Source organism: Carya illinoinensis, chromosome 13 (genome assembly GCF_018687715.1).
Source record: "Carya illinoinensis cultivar Pawnee chromosome 13, C.illinoinensisPawnee_v1, whole genome shotgun sequence".
NCBI classification, from domain to species: Eukaryota; Viridiplantae; Streptophyta; class Magnoliopsida; order Fagales; family Juglandaceae; genus Carya; species Carya illinoinensis.
This window is the reverse complement of record NC_056764.1, coordinates 8,108,213-8,121,135: the sequence shown is the minus strand read 5'-3', so window position 1 is coordinate 8,121,135 and position 12,923 is coordinate 8,108,213. Positions and strand designations below refer to the sequence as shown.

The 12,923-nt window shown below is 34.5% G+C and overlaps 1 protein-coding gene across 1 annotated transcript; it reads right to left on the bottom strand.

Annotated features, from left to right (window-relative positions):
• Positions 1 to 6,551: 6,551 nt before the first annotated feature.
• LOC122292344 (U-box domain-containing protein 44-like) lies at positions 6,552 to 12,025 on the bottom strand. Its single transcript, XM_043100642.1, has 5 exons — positions 11,307 to 12,025; positions 10,381 to 11,196; positions 9,427 to 9,733; positions 8,713 to 9,174; positions 6,552 to 7,942 (listed from the first exon to the last, which is right to left on the bottom strand). The coding sequence occupies exons 1-5, from the start codon at positions 11,772 to 11,774 to the stop codon at positions 6,849 to 6,851; spliced, it is 3,147 nt and encodes a 1,048-aa protein (XP_042956576.1). The 5' UTR covers positions 11,775 to 12,025; the 3' UTR covers positions 6,552 to 6,848.
• Positions 12,026 to 12,923: the final 898 nt, after the last annotated feature.

Sequence of the window (12,923 nt, the reverse complement as noted above, 5' to 3'; positions counted from 1 at the left end):
AGTTGTCTAAGTTCACAAATTTCGAGAGATTTGATTTTAATTCAGTTTTGTTGAATTTTAAATTAAATTTAATATTTAAATTTTAAAATTTTAAATTATTAAATTTATTTCAATTCAAAATTTTATAATACGGGAGATTCATAATTTTTTTTAATTCAATATATTTATATATGTAGAACTTATAACTTTTTTTAATTTTTTATATATAGTATTAAATTCATCTTAATATTCAAATACATATAAATTCATTTTAAATGAGCTTCACATAATTTACTTTATATATTTAATGTATTACTATTAATAAAGAAATCAATTCAAATCAACATCTAAATGCAGCCCTAAAATCCTTCATTGAGCTAACTAAAAGGTAAAACGTGGGACTTTGAGCTAAGGTGAATGGAAGGCAAAAGTCATATTCGGTGGAACAATGCTACGTATAGTCCCCATCTGGGAACTGCAATGTAGATTTAAATAATTTTATTTTTAAAATTTTTTAAAATTATAAAAATATCCCTTCTAAAATGATATATATATTTTTTTCATTTAATAAAGAACTTACACATGCCGTCCCCAAGTATGAATTATAAATAGAATTTCTCTATTTCGCATCTACTAGCCAAATGTATATTTTATTCAATTAAAATTATTAATTGTTTCTCTATTTTGTATCGGGTAATTTATTTTTGGTTTCTTATCTCAGTTCAAAGTTAAATTATTAATTAACGTATGGTTACTATAATTACAAAATATAAAAAAAATAATTTGGAAAAAAATTATTATTATAAAAAAAATAATATTTTATTATTATTTTGACTAATAAATAAATAATTCAACGTGAAAAACTCTCATGAATGGCAAAGATAAAGGAAAAAATATGTGATTTTAGCCAAATTTTATCTTTGTCTTGACGTACACCATTGCTAGTGCTCTTAATTTACAATCAAGCTATATCATAAAACCCTCTTGTAACAAAGTCTGCAACACCATAACGATCCTCTTCTATCAATACTAATGATGTTCTTGGGGAATATCTCAGTAATTCCTCTATAAATGTAGCTTTTTTTAAAAAAAAATTATAACATGGGATTATTTTGATAAAATAATCAAAATGCTTAGACGAGCAAGAAAAATAGCTGCATTATACAGTGAGAGAAATGTTTTAGACCCAAAAGAATTTTACAAAATTTAACTCATATACTGACATGGCTTATACAATAAATCCACTGGATGAAGTGAGTTTTGATGGATTTTTGTATTAATATAATCTCATAATCCTTTTTTTTTTTTAAATGACAACTAGAGCAAACACAAAAGTTAATTTCTTGTGCAAACAAGGAAAAAATTAAGAGAAAAAAAAAATGAAACAAACACAAGCTTAATTGAGTACTTAGCAAAAAAAAAAAAAAGTATTTAGTTTAAGATGAAATGTACTTTCTTCAGACCATATAATTCTGTTGTTTGTCACATTCAATGCATCTTAAAAAGCTTAAAAGAAGAAGCTGTTTTTGTCATAGAAATTATGAAGCTTTGAACTTGTGGTTTTGGCCTCTCTTTACCAATATATTCTAATTATTCTGCCCAAATTACCTGTGTTATCTTTCCAAAGAACTCCCAATAGAAAAATGTCTGCATCCAAAATAGCTAAAAGCGATCAACTAGGTAACAAATATCCTGCTCCTTCTAAATTAATATATGATTTAAGCCTGAGAAATCTTCATCAAACACTACTCTTTCTATTATAAGTATTTAAGTTTGAGTAATGTTTAATACAATATTTTTAAAACTTGTAAATTTTGAGCAGTCCTTTTAAAAAAAAATGAGATCTACTATTAAAAAAATTAATTTTTTTTGTGAATATTAAATTTACTTGCTTTTTATAAATAGAGTGCACCAAACTTATATATTTTAAAACTACAAATAACATTCTAGTTCATAATTATAACTGTTTTTTATGAAATCACCACTTGTTCCCAAATTTAAACTGATGAAACGATGTAAATTTTATTATTTATTTTATATTTTAACACTTACTTTTACGTGTGAGTTAGACTTTTCCTCAATAGATAACCCAACACGTAAAATATTTAATTAAATGTAATAAAATATAGAGTTAGGGTTCGAATTTAGAACATGACTATAATACTATATAAAATCACTACTTATTTTAAAAGTTTAAACTTATAAAAAAAGATCGATTTAATTATTTGCATTATACTTTTTAACATTTTCTAATGGTTAATTTTTTTTTTAATTTATTTGTCAATATTGTATAAAAATGCATAGTATTTCTGTCCTATTTCATCATTAGATAATTTGTTTAAAATATTTTAAATTAAAAAATTAAGAAAATGAAAAAAAAATAGTTATAAGTAAAACTACGTATTAATAATTAGTTAAAAAATAAATTTTATTTAAAATAATATTAATTTATTAAAAATAGTATTAATTAAAAATAAATTAATATTAATATAAATTTTAAATATAAAAAAATTAATATTAATATATAAATGAGCACGTAATTAACAAAATTCGGTAAAAAAGAAGGAAGGGAAAATCTGTCACCGCCCCCATCGAGAAAAAGTCACTCCGAGAGGCTTTAACACTCAACCGTCCGTATTTGTGTCTTTCAAACCACAGTAATTATTCTCTCGTGACAACTGACAAGGGATCTGCTTAACTGGTGTGATGTTTTGAGAAGAGATGTCACTTGAGGCAGAATGCGTACGGCATCCCTGTCCTTTGCTCCACTTTTCACTTTTAACTAATAATACAATTAAAAAGACATGAAACATAAATTCATCTGATTCAATGGTGATTTCCTTTCTAATTAATTCACTCTGTAGGCTTAAAATTGTGAATTACCATTTATACCCCCTAATTGAAACATAGAAGCCATAATTGGCTATTATTACAGCTAGGATGGTGGTGGACATTGACAACGATCTGCTCTGCACACTGACCTGCTTTATGAGAGGGAGGTAGGGCCGTAGGGGTGGTAAAGGGAGAGGAAGAGTCTAATAATGGGCTATAAGGAGAGGGTGGAAAGTTCTCCATGTGGCCCACAATAAGCTGCCCTCAGTGGGCCACCCAAATCCACCACAACAGACGGCCCTCCTCATGCCAAGGGAGAACATCCATCGTTCCCTTCCAAATGGCACGTGAGATCTCTCCGACCCCACGTTAAGTTAGAAATGGAGGAGCTTCACCTCGGGATGGGGTGGGTTGCTTGAAATCGAGAGCACTCTTTTTACGAGACTCATCACAACCCATTGATGGCTAATGCAAAAGGCTCTCCTCTTCCCACATCGATTGCGAACATAATAATGAAATCCCAATAAGGTAATCTCAAAAGACTGTTTCTACAGCTAATTTTAAAAGCATTAATTCCCTTCACTCTTTTTCTCCCACCCAACATCTGGAATAGACTGTCAGCAAGATTTCCGCGGGTTGTAATCTTGCTCATATAAAAAAGAAAAAAAAATCCAAAATCACTGGTGATTTCACACGTAGCACAATGATTGTGATAATTTGTAATTGTTGAGCAGATAGGGACAACCTTGCATTGGATTGAAAAGTATGCTTCTTTCTTTAACTACAGCTAAAAAACCACAATGATGTCTTGTCCTCGCCCTTTATTTAGTACATAATACACACTCAACTAAAGCCACCGCCTTCTTCGGATTGCCAAGTTTCGTTACTCCACAAAGTGTTTACATTTTGAGGCCAAGTTGTCAAAAATGTTTACCATGTGTTTGCTTTCAGAGAACATATAAGAGAGGTAAAAAAACAGGGGAACGGACAACATTATTATTATCAGCCGCCTTCTTTGGATTGCCAAGTTTGCACGACTTCGTAAAGTGGGCAATACAATTTCAAGCCAAGCGGTCGGGAAAGTTTTCCTAGTGTTTGATTTCAGAGAACATGCGAGAGAAAGAGAAAGGGACAAACATTTATGGGACTCCAAGATCGAATCGTGAAAATGACAGTAAAAAAACTGTTTTTTTTTTCCAATGAAAACTGTGCAAAAGTCGGTGTCATTCTGCCGACTGACCATTTTAGTATGTCCAGAATTGTCATGCAAATTGAGATGAGATTGCATGAAGAAATGCCAGGTCTTAAACATGTCTGTGACTGTCATCGCAGCACACGCGTCCCGCTGTGTCCTCCATCCTCTTCCTCCTCTTCAATCCTGAACGTTTACCTCGTCTCACTGTAACTTCGGCCCCGCCCCTTTCATCTGAGAGACCGAAAAGAACGACGTGGGTCTGGCAGATAAATGGGGTGACAGCCAGGGGCGGAACTACATGTAAGTTAGGGGGCCAGTATATAATTAAAATTCATATAGTATATAAATATATATAATTAAAATGGATAATGCTAGGGATCCTGCTAACTTGTCCTGCTAACCTCTTTTTTTTTTTTTTTTGAATTTTTTTTTACAGAAAGATTAAGAAAATTATATTTAATTATATTGTGAATTTTATTTATTTTTTTAAAATATTTAAAAGTGTTAAAAAATGATATGAAAAAAGTAAAAAAAAAAATACTTTTAAATATTTTTTTCATATCATTTTTTTAACACTTTTAAATATTTTGAAAAAATGAATAAAATTCACAATATAATTAAATATAATTTTCTTAATCTTTCTGTAAAACAAAATTAAAAAAAAAGGAGAGCGAGACAAGCTAGTTAGCAGGATCTGCCAGCGGGATCCTTATCATTTTCCAATTAAAATTGCCCACTAGATTATCAAAAATAAAAAAATTGCCCCCCAATCTTTAGGCCTATAAAATTTTTATTAAAATTATTCTCTCAAATCTCAATACTTATCTAGTTTCACTCTAACTTTTTACTTTATTGATATCCAAATCTTCAACTTACTAATAAATCTCGAGAATGAGTTTGAAAAACCTGCTGCCGCAACTTGTAGTGCTAGAAACGAGACCTCGAACAAATTGCATACGTAAATAAAAGATGAGTTTCTTGCAAATCATTTGTTAATGTATATTGAAAAAGAAATTGTCAAGAATTTCACTTCAAAGATAATAGTGGATGAATTTTACTTCATGAAAGATCGCTGTCGAGTTTAATTTGAAGGGAAAATCTTAAGTTGATATTTTATTTTATTTTTCTTTTTGTAGTAGTCTCTAGCAAACTATGAAAATTTTAAAGAAAATTATCTTATAAGATAATTTATAGATATTTATTTTTTTATATAATTTTATGACGTATAATTATTATTTTTTATATAATTACGTGTAAAAAATATATATTACTTATATTCACACGTATCACACACTTTTTCAATCATCCTCCAAACACTAAATCTTAGTTCCGCGCATGGTGACAGCTTTGATGCTTTTAAGGTGATAAAAAAAAAAAAAAAAAAAAAGAACAGTGATTTGAGTAAAAAGAATGGTGCCTTTTATAGCAAGAGAAATATTTGAGCAACTTGCAAAATAATCTTACAAAATAACATAATTTGATAGAGAAATGATATTTACAATTATGGTTGTGCAAGCGACGGGCAGTCGCTTTGAAAAAAATAGATTAATATGAGACCCATATGAAAAAAAATTAACATTTTAATCATGGACCACTCTTTTTCAAAGCGATTGTGCGGCGTTTGCAATTCCATGACTGTATATAACATTACTCAATTTGATACGATATATCAGATTATAAAATTATTTTTAACTTAAAATATATTTAATAGATTATATAAAATTATTAATATTTTATGAGTTTACTTTTATATAATTTTATAAAATTTTAAGTTATGTTTAGTGGTCCTTTGTTGGGCAATTTGGACATTGGCGGCTGCTGTATCTTGGCATGTTTAGGTGTTAATGTGTTATCATAACTTTCGCATTTATTCTTTTTATCTTCTTTCTGAACGCTTGGCCACTCATCTCCCTTTCTCTTTTGCTCTGTCTCATTATCGAGATGAGTTTTCGCTTGAAAAGCATGTACCTAGGCCCGTTGCCCACTCGTCTCTTGGGCTTTTTGGGCCCCCTCTTCATGGGCTCTCAATTCTGATGGGCCGTTTACCCTAACATCTGAGCAATAATAATCTCAAAAGTTGGTACAGATTATTAAGATCTCATTTGATTACAGATGAGATGAGAGTTGTATAAAATATTGTTAGAATATTATTTTTTAATATTATTTTTATTTTAAGATTTGATAAGATTAAATTATTTATTATATTTTATTTAGAAGTTTAAAAAAATTGTAATGATTAAATGAGATGAGATGGTTTGTGTAAATAAACGAGGGTTAAAACTTCATTCAATAAGAAAAAAATTTAATTGATATTTCAATTAAAGCACTAGAAACACTGTTCATCATCAACCTAATTAATGAAATGTTTCCATTTATGTCGAAGATAGGCGAAACATATCCAATGATGAAAAATTATACTCATTATCTTTACACCATACATGATTTTTTATCGTTTTATTTTTTATTTTATTTTATTTTTCATTTAACAAATATGTGGTGTATAGTTGATGAGAAGAAAAATTCAATTAGTTTAGTAAGAATAAAATAAAATAAAATAAAAATAAGTATGATGTATGGAATGATTAGTAGCAAATCTCAATGATATCACAAGATAGGAAGCTACCTCATCTGTAGAGTGTAGCCTTAGAATTTGAGTCCATCCTATCTTAGGTAATTGTAACTAATCTCAGATGAGAAAAATCCTTCGGTTGATGTATCAAGCTGTTGATTGAGAAAGAACTAAAAACACTAAACAGATTTCTTGCAACAATGAATGCAATGAATAATAAATATCCACACGATAAAAGTGTATAACAGCCCTTTTCATATTGGCAAGTGGCAACTACCTCGGTGCCCCAGCTTGGCTAGAGGCATTTCCACTAATACCAGATATTTGCTTTAGGTTGGTAAGCGCATCCTGAGAATGCCTCTTTGTGTTGGCACCACCATGTTTAAAGGCTTCCACCAATGCCCTAACCAGAGCCTGATTGAACGCGAGCCGCTGACTCTGGCTTTCCACTCTCAATATCCTCTCTATCATCCAAACTGCTCTCTCTTGAAGCTCTCCGGGTCGAACTTCTATGAAAAGTTTGATCAGGGCATCAACCACGCCCTGGTGTGAAAGCTCATCAACTACTCTCTTGAAATTGTTAGAGGTGTCCAAAACAAGTGTGGAAAGTGTCTCTACTGCAGCAATTTGAACACCAGTGTCCTCATATGTGAGAAGATCAACCAGGGGTTTGATGCAGTTGCTCTTGAGCAAGCACAGCTGACTCTCTTCTTCACACGCAGCATTATGAATAGGACATGTAGAAGGTTTATTAGCAGCCCCCCCACACATGCAAACTAAGGAAGAGCAGAATCCATTGAGACGGATTGGTTGTGAGTCCCCAGCAGCAACTGACATTCCACATTCTGACAAATTCTTCAATCCAAGGGCAGCGAGTTGCTTCACTCTTGGGTTTGAAGGAAAACCAAGCTGCTCACAGAAAATGGTCATAAGGTTATGCTCTCTGACAATACTAAGAGTCTGCAAATCATGGCTCCTTGTAAAGTGAATTAAAAGCCCAAGAAGACCCTCTGCCATGCATGACGCAGGATTAGAGGTACGCCTCTGGTTTTTGAGAGTAGTAACGGTCCATCTCACAAAACTGTCTCCCAGGAGCGTTTTCACTTCTTCTTCTGATAGGGAAAGGTTAGCAAGTATACATGCAGCATCAGATTGCTCACCCTCTGTAGATTGGCTGCCTAAAAGTTTATCTTTGAACAAGGGAAGCTTGTCAGGTCTTAGCTCACTTGTTAGATCTTCACCAAACCTTTCTGAGAGTATTCTTGTGAGCCTGAAAGCATAAATTCTGTGTTCATCTTCTGAATGTTCAAGAAAGGATATAATTGTTTTGATGCCATCCCCAGATTTTATATGAGAAGTCACCGACTCTGCAAAACATAAGCCATGGCTTACTGTTATTATGCTTTAAGATATTGGAATCTCCATTCTTTAAGCTATTGTTATCAAAAGTAATGAGACAGTCAATCCCCCAACTATGATTAAGACAGAATCGTTTCCATTTTATGGTTACATTCAACAAGCCCCATGGTATTTATCATGTAAATAAGAAACCGAGTTTACAAAAAGTTAACCTAATTACCTGCTTATGTTTGGTCTACCATGCAAACAGCTAACCCACAATATGATTAGTACTAAGATGTAGCAATCATAATAGTAAGTTAATAATGAAGTTAACTATAGGATTTAAGGAAAAGAATCCCAGCTCCAAAGCCTACAAGGACATCTGAGAAAAAAAACCTTGAACACTGATTTCGTAATGGTTACAGCGGAAGACTTGAGTATTTTAGTTAAATTCTCTACTTTTAAAATGGACAGTGGTCATTATGAAAGGCCACTTTTGACGAGGTATCACAGCAGCCCTATTCATATAACACGTACGGACAGTTTTCAAATCCTAGTATGATCATCACACCGACATAATGCCCTTCTAACAGCATCGGCTACATCTTTACCCAAGTTTCATTTCCTATAAATCGAAACCCAAGAAATAAAAGTCTGAAAATTCTAGGCAGCCGCAGGCATCACATAAACAAATTAACCATATAAAGATTTAGTAAGATATATATATACAGAAAGGGATGCCATGGCGACAAAAATATAATCACTTTAAACATAATTTTTTTCAACGAGGACACACCTGATGCCTGGGGAGACAACGCAACTCCATACAGGATATGGAGAATAGAGCCTTGGCATCGAGGGGATACAATAGATAGAAGGCCCAACAGACTACATATAAACGACTCCGACCGCATTGAATGTCCTCTCTTGTCAATAGATGCCAATTCCCAGTTCCCTGGTTTTGAAACAATTTTGGCAATTGTGGATGCTGCCAATTCCTTCAAATCAGGTGAAGTGTCCTGAATAAGCAGAATATCTGTAAGAGCTGGAAGCACAGCAGAATCAACAAGGATGATTGCATTGTCATCCAGCCCAGACAAGTTATACAATGCTTGCAAGCTTGGTGCCCTTCCTTCTGGCTTATATAGAAGTTTAACTAGGATGTTAGCACTTTGCCTGGCAATTTGTTCTTTACTGCTATTCGTGAAGGTCATCCTTCCCACAATAGAAGCCATCTCTATTTTAACATCATCAGAACCTGTTCCAATGAAAGGTCCATATAAATCTATGATCATGAAAATATGCTACTGATATAAGGAAGACAAATATCTCAGAAGATTCCTGTTTTCTGCTTACCATGCTACAACTCTATGTAGAAACAAATAGTAATCACAAAGTTGTTCTCTCTTATAAACTGACTAACGTGGTGTGACATTTGAAAAATCACCACATACGCAATGTCGCATAAATAACTTATGGACAATGGAAACAGAAACCTCAGAAGGCGTACCTTCACAGAGCCGACTAATTAAGGGTTCAAATCTTCCAGCTTCTGCCAAAGGTTGAACATTATCCTCCACCCTCTCCATCTGTTTAAAGACCTCCTCAGCTAGATTGGATAGCGTAGGATGCTCCAGATTTCCTGCCATACTTGAGAGAAGAACTAATGCACCTTTTTCAGATGCAATTTTTATGCAACAAGCTTCATCCCTAGAGAACTCAAGTAATAATTTCACAGCAAACTCTCTCTCTTTCTCGGAGCTCCCAATAAGACTATGTATGGCCAGTCTAGTGACACCATCTTCAAGCATTCTTTTCTGAAATATTTCACACATATCCTCAGAAACTAGAAAGTAGTAAGGGCCTAACAGTCAACAGAGAATATATACGGAAAGAAAACAGATTTTTTGGAAGTGTACCCAATGAAAGAAACACGAAAAGAAGTGCCTCAATAGGAAAATTGTTGAGGAAAGAACAGAGTTAAGAATTAACAAATTAGAATTGCACCTCTGTTGATATATAACAGCCTTGCTATTCTCTCTAAGCAAAACAACTTGCTTGCTGACTATACTCACGGTTTTCCATTTTGACCCAAGATCATGCTAATAAATTATTTAGCAACATTTTAAAGCTATTTCCTTCGCATATTTGTCGTGTTTGTAACTTGTGCACTTCGTTGGAGGTGACTGTGATGTTAGGATCTGACATAGTCTAAAATCCTTGACGTGGAACTCTGACCAGATTACACAGTTAGATGACTGTGTCTTCAAGGTCAAACTAGTCCTTATCGTCGACTCCATGTTTTTTTATTCATACATATGTAAGCACCTCGACATGCAATTTGATACAACCAACCCAGTTCAACAAATTCTCAATCTCCTTGAACCCATAGATTTTGAGGTGTGCTACACATGTAATGTTGCAAAAACACAAAGCAAAGATTGACATAAACTCTCTCACTCACCTTGCTTTCTTCATCTTTGGCCATGCTAAGTAAAGCCATGAGCGCCATGCTTCTCAACTGCGTTCCAACACTCTTGGAGCTATTTCTGAGCAACTTAACAAGGAGCGCAACAATGCCAGCATTCCTCACTCTATATCTATTAGTGGGATACTCCTCGGAAATCTTGTAAAGAAAATCAAGCACCTTCTCAATACTATGGTTATCGACCGAAATATGCTCCTCACTTAGCCACTTCGCTGCAGAGTTAACCTGAACCTCGATATTCCGATTAACCCACTCCTCGATTGCCCCGGCTAACCCAATATTTGGCTTCAGCTCCAGCGACTTGAGCACCTGCCCGGTCACCGGGCAAGTCGGGTCGCGAGCGTCCTCTATGCACCGCTCGAACCAATATTCAATGGCGGTGCGCTCGTAATTCTGAGACGTCTCCAGCACCACAGGCTCCTTCATGACCTCCTTTGTCAGCGGACAGAGGAAGTTCTTGAACGGCGAGGACATCTGCGGTGCTGCCGAAGCGGCGTCGTACTCTTCGAAATCCACATGCAGTTTCTGTGTGATGATGTCGGGTTGGACGAGGAGGTTGCTGAGAATACTCTGAAGAGAGACCACAATCCGCCTCTCCGACAGCGAATTGGAGTTCGTTAAATCGGTCTGGAAGAGATTGACCTGTTCGGATAACTCGGAAAGGTTATCAGGATCGATTCCTAGAGCTCGCGCTAAGTCCATGATTATAGCACTCTGCACTGCTTTAGTCGTTCGTCTCCCTTGTCCCTCTTTCTCTAGCGTACAATGCACTCTCTCTTCGTTCTCTGTTACCTGCGAAATTCGAAATCGAGCCGCCATAACGGCAACAAGTTAGAGAAAATGCCAAGTGTATGCACTATGCAATGCATACATATAGAAAGGGAGGTGAAAGAGAAAGTTACGATGAATTGAGCTTGCTTCATGTCTCGGGAGAGATCGGAGATCTTTTTGCGGAGGTCGGGGAGGTCGTGGAGAGCGGAGTCGAGCAAGGCGAGCCAATCAGCTATTGCCAAGGTGCTTTCCTGGAGGGAGGAACGGAGGGAATGGCAGTGGACGAGCACGAAGATCTTGCTGCGCTTGATGTAGACCGACACCGTTTCGAAGGCCACGGAGAGATCGGCTGCCACGCCCTTGATGGCGGTGACAGCAGCGGCTGGGAGGGAATCCGGCGAGGGGAACGAGCGGAGGAGCTGGTGGAGAAGGAGCTGGAGTCGGTTCGCGAAGGCGGAGAAGCGGCGTGGGTTCTCGAACGAGAAGCGCCGCCGCTGGTGGTGGGGGTCGTCAGAGACGACGCAGAGGTCGGAGAGTGAACTCTGGATGGATTCTATAGCCTCAGACACCGAAGAAGACACCGGCGTTGCTGACGCCATCTCACAGCGAGTTTGGCATGTGGGAAGTCAATCCACCGGGCAGCTAGAGTGGATTGAAGCTTTCGGTAGTTTGTTAGCTTCTGTGCGCGTGCGTCGGTCTCCGTAGAACAGGGTTGAGTCCGCTTGTTGGAAATTTCGGAGAAGGAAGAGTCAGATGTTTGACCCAGAAATCAGAAGCGCAGACTTTTCTGGACGGAGGAGGAGTTAGTTGAACTCCTGATTTTTCGAAAGGGCAGTAATACGGACACCGAAGGTGGTAGACAGAAATATCAAATAATAATAATTTAATGCATTTTTTAATATTAGAAAAGACACCTATGGATGCAAATGCTCGGTAGACCATGGTCAAAAGTAGCATTTATCTTTTCGAAAACGGGGAGGTAACGAACCCTATCGATTCTTCAAACGGATTCTGATCGAATTATGTTTTATATGCATGTATATTATATTCTTATTTATCTTTTATGTTATATTATTTAATATTTATTAATAATTAGATCAAATAGCATTATTTAAAATATAAATTTAAAAATTATTAAATAGTGAAATACTATTTAAAATAGAAAAATTTTACTCATTATCTTAATACTACCCATCATACATAATTTTTTACTTTTTAATTTTTTTCTTTTACTAAATATATAATACATGGATGATGAGTAAAAGAAATTAATTAATTTAGAAATAATAAAAATAAATAAATATGACGCGTAGTGTATAAAAATAATGAGTAGCAAAACTTTTTAAAATAAGAATAAAAAGTGAGTTTAATATGAAAATTGATAATAACTTAACCCATTCTACAGTTACTTTTACAATCATATATTAAATAAAATAATTATAAAAAAAGTCATTATTCTATAAAAATTTATTCTTGGAGAAAATCGGATCAGGAGGATAACTTCATAATAAATTATGTTCAAAACATCACTCAAAATAATTGTTTTATTCTCAAGTTTATATTATTTAAATGATAAAATTTAATTTATATAATTTAAAATTTTTCTTATAAATTAAATTATGAGAAATAAATATTCTACTAAATATAGTCTAACTGAATAATATAATATATATTTTTTCCCCTAAAAGACAGTTATGTCCAAAGCCATGGAGCGGTAGTTGGAGAAGTCAACAGAGAGGGGAAAATCG